General features: G+C 32.8%; 1 protein-coding gene across 1 annotated transcript in view; it reads left to right on the forward strand.

Annotated features, from left to right (window-relative positions):
* Window positions 1-8,872: 8,872 nt before the first annotated feature.
* Window positions 8,873-21,584, forward strand: part of LOC139898965 (uncharacterized) — a 36,547-nt gene continuing 23,835 nt past the window's right edge. The window contains exons 1-6 of the mRNA XM_071881770.1: window positions 8,873-8,926; window positions 9,094-9,360; window positions 17,261-17,885; window positions 18,039-18,116; window positions 18,543-18,988; window positions 20,152-20,527. Of these exons, the coding sequence (XP_071737871.1) occupies window positions 8,873-8,926; window positions 9,094-9,360; window positions 17,261-17,885; window positions 18,039-18,116; window positions 18,543-18,988; window positions 20,152-20,527 (1,846 nt within the window). The remainder of the gene's footprint in view (window positions 8,927-9,093; window positions 9,361-17,260; window positions 17,886-18,038; window positions 18,117-18,542; window positions 18,989-20,151; window positions 20,528-21,584) is intronic.

Here is a 21,584-nt window from a genome sequence, read left to right on the forward strand (position 1 = left end):
TTAGTCTGGTAATCTAAGAATTAGGGAACAGACACCCTAATTGACGCGAATCCTAAAGATAGATCTATCGGGCCCAACAAGCCCCATCCAAAGTACCGGATGCTTTAGTACTTCGAAATTTATATCATGTCCGAAGGAGGATCCTGGAATGATGGGGATATTCTTATATGCATATTGTGAATGTCGGTTACCAGGTGTTCAATCCATATGAATGATATTTTTGTCTCTATGCATGCGACGTATGTTTATGAGAAATGGAAATATGAAATCTTGTGGTCTATTAAAATTATGAAATGATTATTTATGTTAAACTAATGAACTCACCAACCTTTTGGTTGACACTTTAAATCATGTTTATTCTCAGGTACGAAAGAAATCTTCCGCTGTGCATTTACTCATCTTAGAGATATTACTCGGAGTCATTCATGACATATTTCAAAAGACGTTGCATTCGAGTCGTTGAGTTCATCAAGATTATTATTAAGTCAATTATAGTAAGATATATTACGAAATGGTATGCATGTTGTCAACTTTCGATGTAATGAAAAATTGTCTTTTCAAAAATGAATGCAATGTTTGTAAAATGTATCATATAGAGGTCAAGTACCTCGCGATGTAATCAACTGTTGTGAATCGTTTATAATCGATATGGACTTCGTCCAGATGGATTAGGACTGGTCTCTACACTTGGTATCAAAGCGGAGGTCTTAGCGAACCAGGTCTGCATTAGTGTGTCTAATTGATAAGTCGTTAGGATACATTAGTGAGTCTGGACTTCGACCGTGTCTGCATGTCAAAAGTTTTGCTTATCATTTATAGTCGAAAAATTATTTGCTTATCATCCTTAAAGTCTAGACACATCTTACTACCTCTATTTCCTAGATAGTGTATAGACAAAACTCATATCTTAACATATATACTAATTCATATCTTAGTGTATCTGTTACTGTTACCTTTGTCTGACATCTTTCGTAGATTTCTCCGTAACTTATGGGATTTTAGTATTATATATGCATATGTAAATTATGTATTGCAGGGTACTAATCTACATCCTATAATCTATTTCTTATCGAAAATCCTTCATCTGATCGTACGAGATGAATCCCTCAAACAGTTCGAGTCCCTCAGATTTCGATAGCTATTCCGATAGATATTCCAACATGGATATTTACCTAAGCTCCGAAAGCAGTGTCACCAGAAGGAATCAATCAATCAGCCATCCCCAATTCATCTGATGGGTTCATAGTCGACTAAACCAACAGAGACAAGAAGAAAGCGATCCTTTCCTTTCCACCAACCGAATTTACCTCTTGGCGATGAACCTGAAACAATTACCTGCGAACCTCTTTGTAATACTATTTTCTCTATCATTTCCCGAATATCTCGCCAAGATTATATTCTATCTAAAATTCTAAACCTTATTCAGTCGCTCGTTCTTACCGATAATCATCCCGGAGTAATCGAAGAAGTCAACGAGCTTTGCGCCTGAGTAATGATTTTTGGAGAATAGGGTGCAAAATTTACCAGCTTCGGCAACATCATCGGCACCAACAGTACCAACAGTAACAGCACCAGTACCACCAACAACTCAAGTTTCAACATCACATGCCTCAACATCTCATTCTGTACCTCGAACTTAATCATCGTTCTACGAATCGTTCTACGAATCGTTCTACGAATCGTTCTACGAATCGTTCTACATTATTCATCTTCGTTCTACATAACGATTAAGTAATCTCTAAAGTTTTAGAGATTATTTATTCTAGTTTCAACCGAAAAAAAAATCAAATGAGATTAATATCATATTAACTCATTAAACCTATAATACATCTGAAGAAAATATATATGTATATATGTTTTAATAAAGATTGTAATTAAAAATTATTTCGTACAAAGTGTTAATTGTGAAAATATTCTAACGGGTAGGTAATACCCGAGGAATATTCAGATTTCACATTAATAAGTTACAATGTACATTCTTCGAAACTGATTCAACAGTCGTTTACTATCCTACTTACATCCAACGATATACAAATCCGTTCACCACAAAATAACTATATTCATCCAATTTCATATTTGGATTTTGATTTATCAGAATCCAACAAGTGGCATAATGAAGAAAACATTTGACAAAATAAAATCTGTTAGAAACAAACAAATTAACTACGATAAAAATTTTGTTAAGAATCCACGCTAACTGTTCCTAGCTAACTGTTAATTTCATATTACATTTTATTTATCGCAATTTAATTATCGCAATTTATATTCTCGCAATCTTATTTATCGTCATTTAATTTCTATTATTTACTTTACACATTTAATTTATCGTCATTTAATTTCTGTTATTTATTTTACGCACTTTAAATATCGGGACACGTATACAAGGTTTTGACATATCATATCGACGCATCTATATATATTATTTGGAATCACCATAGACACTCTATATGCAGTAATGATCGAGTTCTCTATACAGGGTTGAGGTTGATTCTCAAATAATATATATACTTTGAGTTGTGATCGAGTCTGAGACATGTACACGGGTCACGATACGTATTAATTAATTCGAATATTATATATTAAGCTATATATGAATTATTGAATTACTAAGTGTGGACTATCAACTGGGGACTACCAACATTGGACAATTAAAATGAATTAAAATATTGATTATAACATATGAAACTAAACAATTCTTCAAGTTTGCCACTTGATTTCATCTTAAACCTCATTTGTATCTTGACGATTCCAATTTACGTTCAAACCTTTCATGATTCTTGAAAACACCTCAATCGATAGGATGAATCATCCGCACTTCATCTACAGAAGGAAAGATTTATGCATATAGTTATGCACCTGAGAAACTCTCGGCAACTGAGTAAAAGTTTAACACGTTTCCGCGTCAGATCCTTTGGCATTTATTAGCAAAAATAACTTTGCGATCCCTTTTCAAAATAGCCAATTTTGTCACAGCTCCAGCAAGTCAACTTCGATTTTTCATTCGAAGTAGCCTAACTATAATCCTGATATATCTGATTACCCTTTTGATACCGGAGAATTCTTTTATATTCCATCATATTACCATCAGCGTTTAATCATCTAAAAATACAGTTCTCCTGAAACCACCTCGAATTGATAACCGATGATTCAGATATCGTAGCATTAAATGCAGAAGAAACAGAAAAAAAAATGGTAGATGGTCTTAACGGCCAAAAGTATGATGATAAAGAAAGGAGTGTTAGGAACGCTCGATAGAAAATTTGGTACAGAAAAACAGATTGAGCTAACCATGAAGGAGACCAAGGACAAATACAAGGACCAAGCCCTATATTCAACGGATCCAGGTAATTCTTGATCCGATGAAATCCTTAACGAATATCTTGCTCCGTACTCATGTTAAAATTTAGCGGAAAATCTTCCTCATCAACCATCGAACTCAGAAATTCCAAAATATCATCATAAATATCTTTGATATTTCTGAAGATATTTTCATAAATATTCTCGTTCGAAATTATTTATCTCTTCGTGCTATCTATATTACATCATAAAGGAAACTACTTTAGTTTCTAAAATTCTTTAAAATTCGAGTTTAAATTATGAATGTTTTTGAAGTAGTGTTGGGAATTGATGCATGAGTTAGTAAAATATAATGACACTTGATCAACGTGATTATATTACAGTAAGTCATGCTGAGTTTCTGATGGGACATAATGATTCACAGATCATAACGTCATCATGTGCCATGTTACACGACTCTTACATTTTATCTGATATATAAACATATCAAGAACATATTTTCTTGATAGTTCTATCTTTCCCGGATATTCTGGTAATTTGACGAATCAAGATCGTGCTATTACCATTTCTTTCTAGGAACATTAACTATGTTCATTTCGAAATTCATATCTATGAATTCTGAACCGTTGCTCGCTTTACCAGAAGTCGAGAGGATAATCAAAAGGCAAAGAGATCCAAAATATAAGAGAAAATATAAAGCCCAATGACAACACCGAAATTACAAACCGTGGATATTAATACGAATAGCAATATAAAAACATGGTATAATTAAGCATAGTATCACCCCAAGGTAATAGTAGAAGTAAACATATTCTTCTAGTGGAAGGTTGAAAAGAAGGATGACAGAAATGATAATTAGAAAAATATCAAGGATTAGAACTGGATTAAGCATTTTCGCAATTTTTTGGATGTATGAACTAAGAAAGAAAGTATAGGAATGGTGAGAATAATGGAACGGAAGAGCTTAATTTATAGTGAAAATATCATACAGAGTAATCGAGGCAGATCACCGTATTTAATTATAGAGATCTTAATTTCCATAAATCCCGAAGAATCAGATCTTATAGATTTCGAAGATTTTCCCTAAATGCCTTGAATTCCGGAATTCAACCCTCTACGTCAAAAGTTGAGACGCACCTTATTTTCTAAATTCGACCCTCTACGTCAAAAGTTAAGACGCACCTTATTTTCTAAATTCAACCCTGTTTACGTCAAAAGCTAAGGAAAATCTTATTTTCTTCAATTCACTCTTTTGCGATAGCTTCATTTGTATTCTTAAAATAATCGAATTATTTTATCTTTATTATTCAATGATGATAAACCTCTAATTATCAACTCATATTCGTCATGAAAACATTCTTATTATTAGTCATGACCACCTCACTCAAATTTCGGGACGAAATTTCTTTAACGGGTAGGTACTGTGACAACCCGAAAATTTCCGATCAAATTTAAACTTAATCTTTATATAATTTCGACACGATAAGCAAAGTCTGTAATGTTAAGTCTCAAAATTTTTGAATTGTTTTTATACATTCATTTGACTTTCGACTGTTCCCAACGATTCACGAACAATTAATTGTAAATAGGTAAATTGTAAATAATATAAATATATTATATATAGAAATATATTATATATAGAAATTTATAACAATTCATTTAAATTGTTGTGTGGTAATATTATTTTATTATATTAAAAATTATTATTTAGTACTAGCATTAGTAATATTGTTTTATTTGTATCATCATCATTATTAATAAAATTATTATTTAAAATTATTTTTATTAATATTAAGATATAACTTATTATTATTATTTATATTATTATTAATATTATTATTATTTCTATTATAATTATTATAAGTATTTATTAATAATAATAATATCAATATTATTATTAGTTTAATTATTATTAATATTAATTTAATATAAATTAAGAAGTCAAAAGTTTGTACGAATTTGTTATCTTTCATTTTCAACTTTTTATATTTTTATTTTTTTGCTTCTTGTTCTTGTCTGTGAGAATCAAAGAAACCCCACCACTCCATTATATTCGAATTCCTTTCTGTTTTCAATTCACTATCTACCTTCTGTTGTTGACTGATTTCCCCAGCCTATGTTACATATACTTATGAGAGATTAACACCCATTTTGCAAATCACTAATTATCCACCACTTCACATATAACTGCTTCTGTCTATTGTTTTCTATTCATTCCATTCCCTTCGAAAACCATCAAACAAACACCACCCGTTACCTTCTCATTTGCTGTTTAGAATCACCACCAACCGCCACTATCCTTGGTCATAACCACCTTCTTCTTTGACAACCATCATGAATACCACCTTGCACCTAGATCACCTTGTTCTTCATTTAATCGCCACACAAAACTACTCAAAATATTACCTATTCGACTACTACAAGTTGTTGTCTGTAACACTACTGTACAACAACGTTTTTGTTGTTAATTGTTCGAATACCACCACCAAGAACTATCGTCAATCACCACTCTTTTTGCTTTTATTGTTTTGCTATTCGATCAATCAAAACCACGACTAGCTCTCTCTAACTCTTTATCTCTCTCTCTCTCTCTCACTGTAATTTTCTTCTGTTTTGAAACCGAAGCCAAACAGCTTTCTTCAATCAGCTCTTTTTGCTACTGTTACTGCAGCTGCAGTCCATTTTCTGTTTCTTAATCTATTCGAAACCCACACACACCACGGAACTACAACTACCACTACTATCTTCTGGTTTAAGTCGACACCAATATTGTTCTTGATCAACCACTCACCACCTTGACAACCACTTTTCTTTCTTTCTTTATTTTTTTCTGTCAAACCAACCTTCACCACCACTCAACCCTCTTCTTCTTCAAACACCACCTCCTTTTTCGGTAATATTCGATTGAACCATTACCCACATCAGCAATCACCAACCGCTACCCAACACATTTGTATACTGTGGCAACCATCACTGTTTCTTGCTGCAGCCTGCACCTCATGTCTGTTTGATGATACAAGCTACTGCTACAGCTGCAATACTCTTTCTGTTTCCAACAAAGTCATCATTTAACCAACCCATAACTGCTACAACATGTTCTTTTCTTCCTGTCTGCGTGTACAACTGCAATAGCAGCTGCTAATACTTCCTTTTATGGCGACTACAGCTGCTAATACTCATACCTACCTATTATTTATGATCGAGGAGGTAATGGTGAACATAGTGAAATAAAAGAGATAGTGAGTGACTATAATGATTGTTGTTAGTGTAGGATGAGTTGTAAAGAAGAAAGTGATACATGTGATCATACTTAACTATTTAACTATATAAGGTATTATTATTTATTGTCTGAATCTGTCGGTTATGTCTATGTTATGGAAAATGACATAGATCATTATTTATTGTCTGAATCTGTCAGTTATTATTTATTGTCTGAATCTGTCGGTTATTTATTGATGATGTTTAGATTATAAGATGATGATTGATGATGAGGATTAAAATTGATAATGGATCAAGTAGTTAAATGGGTTTAAAAAGTTTAGGCAGGGAAAAAAAATACGAGTTAAATATATTTAGTATATTAGATATTTTAGAAAAGTATCAGACAGATCAATGGTTCAATGGTTCAGGAGGGTGTTGGTGATTATCGATAGGTCTTGGGTTCAAATCCAGGCCACTGCAAACAAATTTCTTTTTAATAAGAGAGCTGTCTTGGGCCGTGATATTATAAGGGTTTGACTATGGACATGTTTGATTGTTGGGCCGAGATCAATTTAAACAATTGGGCCATTCTTGTTTTAAAAAGGATTTCTAGTTGGGCCAAATAGAAACTAAACAAAACGGGTTATAAATAAATAAATTGTGTTTAAATTAGAAAAAACAACCATAGAGGAGTGGTTAGGCGTTTGGTCGTTGAGCGGGAGGTCAAGGGTTCGAGCCGGGTTGGGGCATTATTTTTGAAAGCCTATTCTATTGAGGTAGCACTTTCATTGATATCATTATTTTTATTATTATTATTATTATTATTATTATTATTATTATTATTATTATTATTATTATTATTATCATTATTATTTTTACTATTATTATCCTTAGTATTAGTATTATTATTAGTAAAATCATTATTTTATAGTTATTGTTATCAGTAGTATTATTATAATTATAGTTATTAATATAAATATTAGTATTATTATATTAGTAAAATCATTATTTTTATAGTTATTATTATTAGTATTAAGAGTTATTATCCAAAAATTATAATTTTTATTGTAAAAATAATACAACTTTTTATTTTATTATCATTATTGTTAAAATTATCATTTTTACTAAAACTATATTTTTATTAAAAATAAGATTATTTATAAAATTATCATTTTATTATTGTTTGAATTGACATTATTGTTATCATTATTATTATCATTATAAAGAGATTACAGCTTTTTATTTATTAGTAGTAATATTATTTTGCCAAATAACAATTAGTACATAACAGTATATTTAAAACATATAACATATAATTTATTAAAATAACAAGTATATCACTAATAATATAAATTCGTTCGATTACAATCATATGTGTTAATATATATAAATGATATAGGTTCATGAATCCGAGGCCAACCCTGCATTGTTCAGTTTGTCTAATGTCGTCATATGTATTTTTACTACAAAATACATTAGGTGAGTTTCATTTGCTCCCTTTTACTCTTTATATTTTTGGGCTGAGAATGCATGCGCTGCTTTTATAACTGTTTTACGAAATAGACACGAGTAAATGAAACTACATTCTATGGCTGGATTATAAAACCGAATATGCCCCTTTTTAGTCTGGTAATCTAAGAATTAGGGAATAGACACCCTAATTGACGCGAATCCTAAAGATAGATCTATCGGGCCCAACAAGCCCCATTCAAAGTACCGGATGCTTTAGTACTTCGAAATTTATATCATGTCCGAAGGAGGATCCCGGAATGATGGGGATATTCTTATATGCATATTGTGAATGTCGGTTACCAGGTGTTCAATCCATATGAATGATATTTTTGTCTCTATGCACGGAACGTATGTTTATGAGAAATGGAAGTATGAAATCTTGTGGTCTATTAAAATTATGAAATGATTATTTATGTTAAACTAATGAACTCACCAACCTTTTGGTTGACACTTTAAAGCATGTTTATTCTCAGGTACGAAAGAAATCTTCCGCTGTGCATTTGATCATTTTAAAGATATTACTTGGAGTCATTCATGACATATTTCAAAAGACGTTGCATTCGAGTCGTTGAGTTTATCAAGATCATTATTAATTCAATTATAGTTGGATATATTATGAAATGGTATGTATGTCTGTCAACTTTAGATGTAATAAAAGATTGTCTTTTCAAAACGAATTCAATGTTTGTAAAATGTATCATATAGAGGTCAAGTACCTCGCGATGTAATCAACTGTTGTGAATCGTTTATAATCGATATGGACTTCGTCCGGATGGATTAGGACGGGTCTCTACAGATTATCTCACTGAACTGTCTGGAGAGTTGGAGGAGATTAACGAGTGAACCGCACTAAAACCTGAACATGGCGAAACTTGGGATTTATTTACTGATGGAGCTTCGTGTACAGAAGGTGCAGGTGCGTGTTTAGTTTTGGCAAGTTCAAGCGGTGAGGAGCATACTTATGCTCTGCGGTTTAATTTTGACGTGACAAACAATGAGGCAGAGTATGAGGCATTGCTCGCAGGCTTAAATATTGCGCGAAAAATGAATATTGTTAAGTTGCGTGCATTTACGGATTCGCAGCTAGTAGCGAATCAGTTTAGCGGAACTTTTGAAGCACATGATCCTTCTATGCAGAAGTACTTGCAGTTATTAAAGGAAACTGTAGCGCGTTTTGAACATTTTAAACTCGCGCAATTGCCAAGAAGTCAAAACAAGAAAGCGGATGCTTTAAGCAAATTAGCCGCTTTAACTTTTTCTCATTTTCAAAAGCAAGCATGGGTTGAAGAATTTCCAAGTAAGTCGATAGACCGTGACTTGATGGTTGCATCTGTTATAGAAGAACATACTGTGAAGACCCGTCCTAATCCATCCGGACGAAGTCCATATCGATTATAAACAATCCACAACAGTTGATTACATTGAGAGGTACTTGACCTCTATATGATACATTTTACAAACATTGCATTCGTTTTTGAAAAGACAATCTTTCATTACATCGAAAGTTGGCGGTATGCATACCATTTCATAATATATCTATCTATAACTGACTTAATAATAATCTTGATGAACTCAATGACTCGAATGCAACGTCTTTTGAAATATGCCATTAATGACTCCAAGTAATGTCCCTAAAATGAGCAAATGCACAGCGGAAGATTTCTTTCGTACCTGAGAATAAACATGCTTTAAAGTGTCAACCAAAAGGTTGGTGAGTTCATTAGTTTAACATAAATAATTATTTCATAATTTTAATAGACCACAAGATTTCATATTTCCATTTCTCATAAACATACGTCCCATGCATAGAGACAAAATATCATTCGTATGGATTGAACACCTGGTAACCGACATTCACAATATGCATATAAGAATATCCCCATCATTCCGGGATCCTCCTTCGGACATGATATAAATTTCGAAGTACTAAAGCATCCGGTACTTTGGATGGGGCTTGTTGGGCCCGATAGATCTATCTTTAGAGTTCGCGTCAATTAGGGTGTCTGTTCCATAATTCTTAGATTACCAGACTTAATAAAAAGGGGCATATTCGGTTTAATAATCCAGCCATAGAATGTAGTTTTTAGTACTTGTGTCTATTTCGTAAAACAGTTATAAAAGCAGCGCATGTATTCTCAGTCCCAAAATATATATTGCGAAAGCATTTAAAAAGGGATCAGTGAAACTCACCATACTGTATTTTGTAATAAAAATACATTTGACTATACTGAACAATGCAGGGTTGGCCTCAAATTTACGAACCTATATCATTTGTATATTTACTAATACACATAATCGTAATCGAACAAATTTATTTATTATATCGTACATTATATATTTGATATATTTTGTTTGTGTATATATTCAATATGATTAATATCTATATAGTTATATTAATATATTTATATACATTATTGTTTAGTGTTATATTAAAACTTAATAGTTTGTTATATGTACGAATTTAAATAAATAACTTTAGTAAGTTTGATTTGTATAGTTATGTGAAATATTAGTAATTATAGTATATGTAATAAGTATATTTTATGTACAAATTATTTATCTGTTTAAAATGATAGTTTTTGATAATAATAATGATATACTAATAATAAATATGATAACTTTATTAATAATAATACTACTAATTAGTAATTTACTTAAATTATAATTTTATACATAGTTTTTAAATCTATACATTTATATATATTCTTATAATCTTAATGATATTATCTTTAAAACTTTTATTGCCATAACTGTAATACTATTATTAAAACCTTTATATTCCTAATCATAATGATCATAATCTTTGTGTTAAATTTTTATACTAATGCCTATAGCTTCTTATAACACTAATTTGTAACTATAATCATAATTTTTACATGCATTCGAATAATTATAACTAGTTTCTAAAATCTTTAGTATATCAGCTTTTATTATATATTTTTGTTATTAACATTTTTAATATTCTAAAAATCATAATAATAATACTAACAATAATAATACAGTAATAATAATACTAATAATAAGTATGATGTTAATAATGAAAATACTAATAATTTACAAATAATAATACTAGTAATAATAATGGTAATGATATATCTTGTATTAATGTTAATAATAATAATAATTCTAATACTTTATGATAATAACAAAAATTACAATAATGATAAGTGTAGTAATGATAATAATAACAATAATCATAGTAACAATACAAGTAATAATAATAATAATAATAATAATAATAATAATAATAATAATAATAATAATAATAATAATAATAATAATAATAATAATAATAATAATAATAATAATAATAATAATAATAATAATAATAATAATAAAAGAAAAGAGAACTACCTCTAAAAGCTCAAAAAGAATTAATAATCTGCCCAAGTCGAGTCTCGAACTCAAGACCCCTCGAATACTCATCACTCACCTAAACCATCTAGGCTGTGCCCATTTTCTGTTATAATACTAATCTTAACTAAATATAATCCGAAATTCTGTTTCTCCCATTTTCTTCTTCATCTTCTTCAAGTGTTGATTCAATCAGTGAAATCAAACAAAGCAATTAATTATAGAATTTCCTTGTTATTCGATATTGAAACATAATTAATCTTTTCAAGATGGTTGTATCAATTAGCGAAGAAAAAAAATAAAATAAAAACAGAAAATGCAGCTACCTGCTGTTACGCAGCTTTTAAAAAAAAAATTGATTTTAAAATCTAGAACATTTTAGGCTATGAATAAAACATGAAATAGTTTTCAAATCATTTATTATAACTACTGGAAACATTAATTTAACTCGAATCATCTCAGAAAATTCGAATTCGATTGATGAATATTTGTTGACTTTGAAAACCCAAATCTTTGACTTCGGAAATTCTTGATGAATATAGAGAATTAAGATCTATAATTTTGCATATAGATTAAACACGTGATTTCCAATCGAACTGCATTGATACATTTTTTAAAATTGAATCGATTCTGAGACTTGGCTAAAAAGTTGAAGGTATAGAGTACCTGCGTCTGTTTTAAAAAAATTCATGTATAATTCATACAGATTACAGTTTAAAAGTAATTGTTATTGATAGTGATTAAGAAAAAAAAATTGAATCATTCTTGTCTGATAATATTAATCAAATGATTGTTACATATTCAATTTTATCGATAAGCATGGTTCAATTATGCAGAGGAGAATAAAAAAAAATATGTATAAAGCAGATGGAGACCTACAACTGATTTTGGTTGTATCATATGCTTCAATTACGCTGGTACCAATCTAACACAGTATAGATTGAGATATATAACTTTATTTGATTCCCAAAACAAATCGTACATATCCTTTTTATATTTATATAATTATTATTAATTGATAATAATATAAATATAAATACAAATAATAATAATATAATAATATTAATTATAATAAAAATATTAAAAGTAATAATAATAAGAATAATAAGTCACAATTATAATAATTTTGGTGTATTTGATAAAAATAAATTTGTACTACTTTTATAATAATAATAATAATAATGAATAATAAATTGTATTGTAATAACTATAACAAGAATTATAATAATTTTTGACAATTTTAGTAATAAAGTTGATACCAATAATGTTATTAATAATAATTGTAATTATTTTAAATGTTAAAAATATGTAAGTTGTATTATGATGATAGTAACCCTAATTGTATAAATTCTATGATTTCTAGTAATACTGATTATACTAGTAATATTAATAATAATATTAGTGATGATAATAATAATTACTAATGGTAATATTGATATCTAATAATAATATTAATATTAATCCTAATATATAAAATTACAATTTTACCACTAGTTATAATAACAATAATAATAATATAACATATCAAATGTATCTAATTTTTATATTATAATTTTTAATAATAATAGCACTAATATTAAATAATAATGTATATAATAATAATACTACAATTAGGATTAACTTGTAGTTACATATAGTGTATTATCTTTTATCATATCATATCTACCAATTATATAATTTATTGAATCTTTAATATTTGTATATTACATTATATATAATATTACATATGTATAGAACTTATTTATACATATATTTTTATATTTATTTACAAACAATAGTTCGTGAATCGTCGGGCACAGTTAAAGGGTAATTGATTACATGAATATAGATTTCAAGACTTTCGAGACTCAACATTATGGATTTTGCTTATCGGGTCGGAACCATATAAAGATTAAAGTTTAAATTTGATCGGAAATTTCCGGGTCACTATACAGACAAACTGGATGGAGCCAATCCTACAATATCTCCGCAGTAATATTCTGCCAGAGGATAGTCGCGGAGCTCGTTTAGTGCGAGAGCGAGCGCCAATGTATATCATTCAAGATGATATCTTATATCGCAAATCATACTGCGGACCAATGATGCGATGTGTTGGCCCAATCGAGGCAGCAATGATTGTTGAAGAAGTACATAATGGTACTTGTGCACTGCATTCTGGTTACAAAACTATCGCAGCAAAAATTATGCGGATGGGATACTTTTGGCCATCCCTATACCGCGATGTAGCTAAAATTGTAAAACGCTGTAAAAGTTGCCAACGACGTGCTCCACAAAATCGAATGCCGCGACATGACATGATCCCCGTTAATTCGCCGTGGCCATTTAATAAATGGGCTATTGACATTGTAGGCCCATTTCCTGCAGGGCCCGGCAATGTTAAATTTCTCATCGTTGCAATCGATTATTTTACCAAATGGGTTGAAGCTAAGGCGGTTCGCACTATTACTGGTGTGCAAGTGCGAAATTTTGTTTGGGAATACATTGTTTGCAGGTTTGGTATTCCGCGAGAATTGGTTAGCGATAACGGTGCACAAATAGCGAAAGATCCATTCAAGACATGGTGCGCTGATCTAAATATAATACAAAAGTTTACGTCAGTGGCGCACCCGCAAACCAATGGACTGTGCGAAGCAACCAACCACGATATTGTCAGCGGTATTAAAAAAAGGTTATGTGAAAGGCGAACTGGTTGGGTAGATGAATTACCCAATGTGTTATGGGCAGATCGCACTACTTTCAAAAAGAGTACAGGCGAAACACCTTTTAGTTTGGTGTATGATTCTGAGGCAGTAATCCCCGCAGAAATTCTGGTACCAACGCATCGAATTGCTAACTTTGATGACGAAGCAAATGATGATGCGTTGAGCAAAAATCTAAATTTCATAGAAGAGCTGAGATTAATGGCGGCTATCAGAGAAGCGAATAATAAACAGCAAATCGCTAAATATTATAATAAAAGAGTACGTGCTTTATTGATGCGGGTGAGCTGGGCAATGTAACCAGCAACACAGCCAGCACGAGCTCAAAAGATGTTACACCCGAATCAGGCCAAGCAATGGTCGTGTTGCCATCTATTTCGTACCATCTAAGTATTTTTGGAGCTGGTTCAAGATGATCAGGGGTGACCTTACTTCAGTCCTTAAACTGAAGTAGTTATGTTTTAATGAATAAAGTTTTTGATAGTTGAAGGCAAGCCAGTAATTAAGAAGAACCAGCTAGCCGGACCAGCAAATGAGCTTAGTTTAGTCAGTAAAGCTTTAATTCACTCAGCCGGGTAACCAGCAAATCGAGCCTGCAAAGTTATACTTAGACAAACCAGCTAGTCTAACCAGCTGAAGAATTTTAAGCTCAACCAGCACATGAAGCTTAGTTCAACCAGCAGGCGATGCTATTTTCTTTCTAAAGGGCCAGCTTGCTGATGCGATTCAAAGTTTACTTAGCATTTCAATAAATCGGTCAGGTCATGTGCTTAATACGTGCACGACTGTTCTAGAAGAATGTTAGCTGTCCAAGGAAGATTCTCATCTATCATTGGATGCTTTTTATCATGGAAGGAGCACTAACAAATGGCAGACTTTTGCAGATTGTGTCCTTTATTCTTATTGGCTAATTTGTAATTGCTTGTCCTTTTTTTTTGTCTCCATTTCCTTTTTATGTTTTTTGTCTTATCTAGAAAATAGCTGTTAAGCTTCTCCTATAAATAGAGAGCTCTTGTAATTGTAAAAGGCAGTTGATGATTGAATGAAAAGTTTGATAGAGCTTATCTATTTACAAAATTCTCTGTGTCTTTTCGAATCTTTGATTCCGGTGGCTAAGAGTGGTTTCTTTATCAGTGTTTGTGGTGTTACTTTATCAAACATTGTGGTGAAATCCAAATCTTCATATCCGATATTATAGTTGTGGTGGAATCTTTATCAGCTGTAATTGAAGACTTGGAGTGTTTCTAGATCTCTAATTGTGGTGGTATCTTTATCAATTAAGGGTTTAGATTCTCTATCCTTTGTGTTCTTATTTCAGAGTTTTATACTCTGTTTTGGGCTGTTACTGTTACAAATTGGGTCTTTGTGTTCGGATCAGTTAGGTGAAGAAAGCTTGTTCTAAATTGCGTTTTTAAAGTCATAATCACGCATCAAAGTGGTATCAGAGCTTAGGTTGTTCAAATAGAAGCTTTCTTATCATTTTTATTGTTGTTTAAGTTCATACTCTGTTTTAGAGCTGTTAAGCTTTATTTCAGATCTGGGTTTCTATTTGTTGCTAAAGGTCTATTTTAGATCTGATATTTGAAATGGCTGATATTCCAAGTAATATGACTCTTGAAGAAGCTCATAATCTTAGAAGAGATAGAGCTATTGAAGCTCTACAACATCAGATGGAAAGAATGGTTAACTTGTTGGAAGATGGTGTTCCAAGAAGAAGTAGAATTAGATCTGAAAATGGAGATACAACTATTGTGTCTTCTAGTACTGAATCTGAGGATGGTAGCCAATCTACTGATGGATCTCATGCTTCTTCACAAAGAAGAAGAAGGCATAGGAAAAAAGCTGATGATTTGAAAGATATCAAGATAGATCCACCTGATTTTGAAGGGTCCTCTAATCCTGAAGATTACTTTGAATTGGTTCAGGCCATGGATAGAATTATGGAGGTTAAAGGCTACGATGATAAAAAGGCCTTTAAATTTGCTGTAATCAAATTAAAGAAGTATGCTTCAATGTGGTATGATAATCTAAAGAAAGAAAGGCAATATGAAGGGAAGAAAACAATCAAAACCTGGTCCAAGTTAAAAGAGTGTATGCAAAAGAGGTTTGTTCCTCAAGCTTACAAGCCAGAGCTGTATATCCAGATGAATACACTCAAGTAAGGCAGCAAGAATGTTGTTGATTACATCAGAGAGTTTGAGCAGCTCAAGATTCGTACAAATGTTAAAGAAGCTGAAGAACACACTATAGAAAGATTCGTTGGAGGCTTAAATGCTTCTATTGCTGATCAAGTTGAAATGCAGCCTCTATGGACTTTTGAGAGTGCTTGCAATCTGGCTATTCAAGTAGAGAAACAAGCAAAGAAGAAAATTAATTTTAAGTCTTATTCCAAGTCAGCTGTGCTGCCTATGAAGGGTCAATCATCTATGCTGCCTAGGCATAACGAGGCAGCATCCAAAGTATCTAAAGGCAAAGAGCAGGTTGTAGCTGGTCCTAAAGATGATAGATGGAAATGCTTCAAGTGCCATGGATTTGGACATTTTCAAGCTCAATGTCCTAACCAGCGTGCTCTTACATTAAAGGAGATTGAAGATCTGGAAGGGGGTTTTGAAACTAAACCAGCATATGATGAGTCTGATAGTGAAGAGTTTGTTGCTGCTGATATTGGAGAGTTTTTAGTGGTTCGAAGAGTAATGCACTCAGCTGAGACTATTGAAGATAAGAGTCAGCGTGAAAACATCTTTCATTCAAGGTGCACAGCCAAGGACAAAGTGTGCAGCCTGATTGTTGTTGGAGGCAGCTGTGCAGACGCAGCATCTGCTCACATGGTGGAAAAGCTTGAGCTGGTTACAAAGAAGCATCCTCATCCATACAAAATTCAATGGCTTAACTAAGGCAGCGAGGTAAAGGTTACTCGCCAAGTTACTGTTCCATTTTCAATTGGTACTGTTTATTAGGATGAGATTACTTGTGATGTTATTACTATGGATGCTTGTCATTTGCTGCTTGGTAGACCTTGGTTATTTGATAAGTATGTCTATCATAATGGACACCAAAATACTTATTCAATGTATGTAAATGGAAAGAAGATCACCCTCACTTCGTTAAAGCCTAGTGAAATACCTAAAGCTGATCCTACTGTTAAGAATGATAAAGCTTTGTTTATGACTCAAGCTGAAGTTGATACTGAGTTAAAGGGTGGTGCTGGTGCTTATTTATTGCTGATGGTTGAAAGTGATGAGTTGAACCAGCATGATGAAATACCAGCTAGGGTAAAGCCATTTTTATTTGAATTTGCTGATGTGTTTCCTACTAAGTTACCTACTGGTTTGCCACCAATCAGGGGTATTGAACATCAAATTGATCTTGTACCTGGATCTGTTCTTCCTAACAAGGCAGCTTATCGATGTTCCCCTCATGAAGCAAAAGAATTAGAAAAGCAAGTTAATGAGTTGGTTGCCAAGGGATATGTTATAACCAGCATGAGTCCTTGTTCAGTACCAGCTTTTCTGGTTCCAAAGAAAGATGGTTCTATGAGAATGTGTGTAGACAGTAGAGCTATTAACAACATCACCATCAAGTATAGGCATCCCATACCTAGATTAGATGATATGTTAGGTGAGCTGCATGTTTCTTGTGTATTCTCCAAAGTCGATCTTAGAAGTGGGTATCATCAGATTCGAATGAAAGAAGGAGATGAATGGAAGACAGCTTTCAAGATCAAAGGTGGTTTATTCGAGTGGTTGGTTATGCCTTTTGGGTTGTCTAATGCACCCAGAACATTCATGAGACTTATGAATGAAGTGCTCAGGCCACTTATTGGTCAGTTTGTGGTTGTTTACTTTGATGACATCCTAGTGTACTCAAAAACTAAAGAAGAACACTTGGATAATCTGAGGAAAGTATTTGAGCTGTTAAGGCAGAATCAGTTATATGCAAAGCTAGAGAAGTGTGATTTCTTTGTCAGCAAAGTAGTGTTTCTTGGGTATGTGGTTTCTGAAGAAGGCATTTCAATGGATCTATCTAAGGTGGAAGCAATCAGATCATGGCCTAGTCCTTCTTCCATCACTGAAGTCAGAAGTTTTCATGGTTTAGCTTCATTTTATAGGAGATTTATCAAAGACTTCTCCACAATTGTTGCTCCAATTACTGATTGTTTGAAGAAAGAGGTATTTGAATGGTCCAGTTCTGCACAATCAGCATTTGAATCATTGAAAAAGAAGCTAAGTTCAGCACCTATACTTGCTTTGCCTAATTTTGATATGCTGTTTGAACTTGAATGTGATGCAAGTGGTGTTGGCATTGGAGCTGTGCTAGTGCAAGGAAAAAGAGCAGTAGCTTATTTAAGTGAAAAGCTAAATGGGTCAAAGCTGAATTATAGCACTTATGATAAAGAGTTTTATGCCATCATTCGAGCTGTTGATCATTGGTCACATTATTTGAAGCCAAGGCAGTTTTTTCTCTTTTCTAATCATGAAGCATTAAATTACATTAATGGGCAGCACAAATTAAATCCAAGGCATACAAAATGGGTTGAATTCTTGCAGATGTACTCCTTTGTGTCTAAACACAAGGCTGGTACCTCTAATGTTGTTGCTGATGCTCTTTCAAGAAGATATTCTTTGTTATCAATTCTGGAAGCTAGAGTTCTTGGATTTTCATTTGTTAAGGAGTTATATGAAGCTGATCAAGACTTTGCTCCTATTTTGAACTGTTCTCCTGCTGAGTCCAAAAGAGATTATGTTGAGCAAGATGGTTTTCTATTCAAGGGCAGCAGATTGTGCATCCCAAAAGATTCAATCAGGGAGTTGCTGATTAGAGAAGCACATGGAGGTGGTTTAGCTGGTCATTTTGGGATTAACAAGACATTGGAAATCCTAAGTGAACACTTCTACTGGCCATGTATGGATAAAGATGTCAAAGCTGTGATTAATCTCTGAGCTACATGATTTCAAGCTAAGTCAGCATTTCACAAGGGTTTGTATACTCCTCTTCCTGTTCCCAACTAGCCATGGGAAGATTTGAGCATGGATTTCATTGTTGCATTGCCAAGGACTCAGCGAGGCAAAGATTCTATTATGGTTGTTGTTGACAGGTTTTCAAAGTTGGCTCATTTCATAGCCTGCAACAAAACCAATGATGCTACTATTGTTGCTGCTTTATTCTTCAAAGAAATTGTTCGTTTTCATGGAGTTCCCAAAACCATTGTGTCTAATCGAGATACAAAGTTCTTAAGCTATTTTTGGAAGACATTATGGAAGTTGCTTGGAACAAAGCTTTTATTCAGCACTTCTCACCATCCCCAAACTGATGGTCAAACAGAAGTTACCAATAGAATTGTGGGAATGCTGCTGAGAGCACTTGTGAAGAAAAGTTTGAAGGAGTGGGATTTAAAGCTTGTTCAAGCTGAATTTGCTTTTAACAGAGCACATAATTACTCCACAGGAAAATCACCATTTGAAATCTGCTACGGTGCAAATCCACTCACACCTATTGATCTGATTCCTTTTGCAATTGAGCCTGTTAACACCTATTTCCTTATGAGGTAAGGCTTAGTGTGCCAACAAGATACTAGAAGTAATCTAGCTTTGGGAGGGCGGAGTGTTGCCGATTGATTTTTACCCTCGGGAAATAATCCCTGCAGACCCGGTTCACAAGTATAGAAACTTGTGGGGTGGCTTAATCAATCTGTCGTCCGTAGAGCGTAAGAGTGCTAGCCGGATGACTTCTAGTAAGAAAAAGTAGAGAGAGAAAGAGAAGTGAAGTCTCAGCTCTCAAAGTTGTCAGAATGTCTGAACTGTGTAAAATGACGACCCAAGGGGTCTATTTATAGTGTCAGATCCAGCAGATTGCTTGGGGATACGTGTCAGATGATGATACGTTCTGTAACTTGTGATCCGAAATTTACGCTGAAGGTGGCATTCTCCGGCCAGGGCTAACGCGCTAGGTGGCCTTCAGGGCTTACGCATGACGGAGCAGCCTGTACAGCGGAGAACGCTGAACAGAAAACTTCGAAGAACTGTTGTTTCCAGCCTTCCTGATGCTACTTTTATACAACCATTATGCCTTTTATGTGTGTATACGATAGGATACACCATTAGAGCCTAAGGCAAGTGTGGATGCAGTAGCAAAGGCCAAAGAAATAAAGAAGCTGTATGAGCAAGTGTTGGCCAAAATTGAGAAGACCAACCAGCAATACAAGGCTAAGGCTAACCAGCACAGAAAGCAGCCCACTTTTATTCCTGGTGATCTTGTTTGGATTCATCTAAGGAAGGAAAGGTTCCCAGCAAAAAGGAAGAACAAGCTGATGCCAAGAGCTGAGGGTCCATTTAAAGTGTTGGGAAAAGTTGGTGATAATGCTTACAAAGTCGAGCTGCCTGGTGATACTGCTATGTCTAGCACATTTAATGTGGGTGATTTGATGCCATACTTGAAAGATGACAACCTCGAGAACTTGAGGTCAAGTTCATTTTTAGAGGGGGAGGATGATGCGGGTGAGCTGGGAAATGTAACCAGCAACACAGCCAGCACGAGCTCAAAAGATGTTACACCCGAATCAGGCCAAGCAATGGTCGTGTTGCCATCTATTTCGTACCATCTAAGTGTTTTTGGAGCTGGTTCAAGAAGCTCAGGGGTTGTAGTGACCCGAACTTTTCCGAACCTTTCTATGATTATATGTTTAATGAAAACTATATTTACATGATTAAATGTTTCCAACATGTTAAGCAATCAAACTTTTTAAGACTTGGTTAATTGAAACGGAAATTTTGTAAACGTCTGATTACCCAGTTTGACCAATGATTCACGAACGCTATAAGTTGTATATGACATGATGATACATAAATGAATAAATATATATGTTTAACATGATATAATGATCATCAAGTATCTCATTAAAAATAGTAACAATAAGTTATATACTTAAAAAGGAGACTATTGACGTATGAAACTCGAAACGATACATATAACGATTATCGTTATAACCACGTCTTACTAAATATATATGAAGCATATTAATACATTGTTATATTATATATAACATGATAATATGATAATTAAATATATCATTAAGTGTATTAACAATGAACTACATAAGTAAAAACAAGACTACTAACTTAAGGATTTCGAAACGAGACATATATGTAACGATTATCGTTGTAACGACATTTAAATGTATATATCATATTAAGATATATTAATATATAATAATATCATGATAATATAATAATTTAAAATCTCATTTGATATTATAAACTTTGGGTTAACAACATTTAACAAGATCGTTAACCTAAAGGTCTCAAAACAACACTTACATGTAACGACTAACGATGACTTAACGACTCAGTTAAAATGTATATACATGTAGTGTTTTAATATATATTCATACACTATTGAAAGACTTCAAGACACTTATCAAAATACTTTTACTTAACAAAAATGCTTACAATTACATCCTCGTTCAGTTTCATCAACATTTCTACTCGTATGCACCCGTATTCGTACTCGTACAATACACAGCTT

Source organism: Rutidosis leptorrhynchoides, chromosome 1 (assembly GCF_046630445.1).
Source record: "Rutidosis leptorrhynchoides isolate AG116_Rl617_1_P2 chromosome 1, CSIRO_AGI_Rlap_v1, whole genome shotgun sequence".
NCBI classification, from domain to species: Eukaryota; Viridiplantae; Streptophyta; class Magnoliopsida; order Asterales; family Asteraceae; genus Rutidosis; species Rutidosis leptorrhynchoides.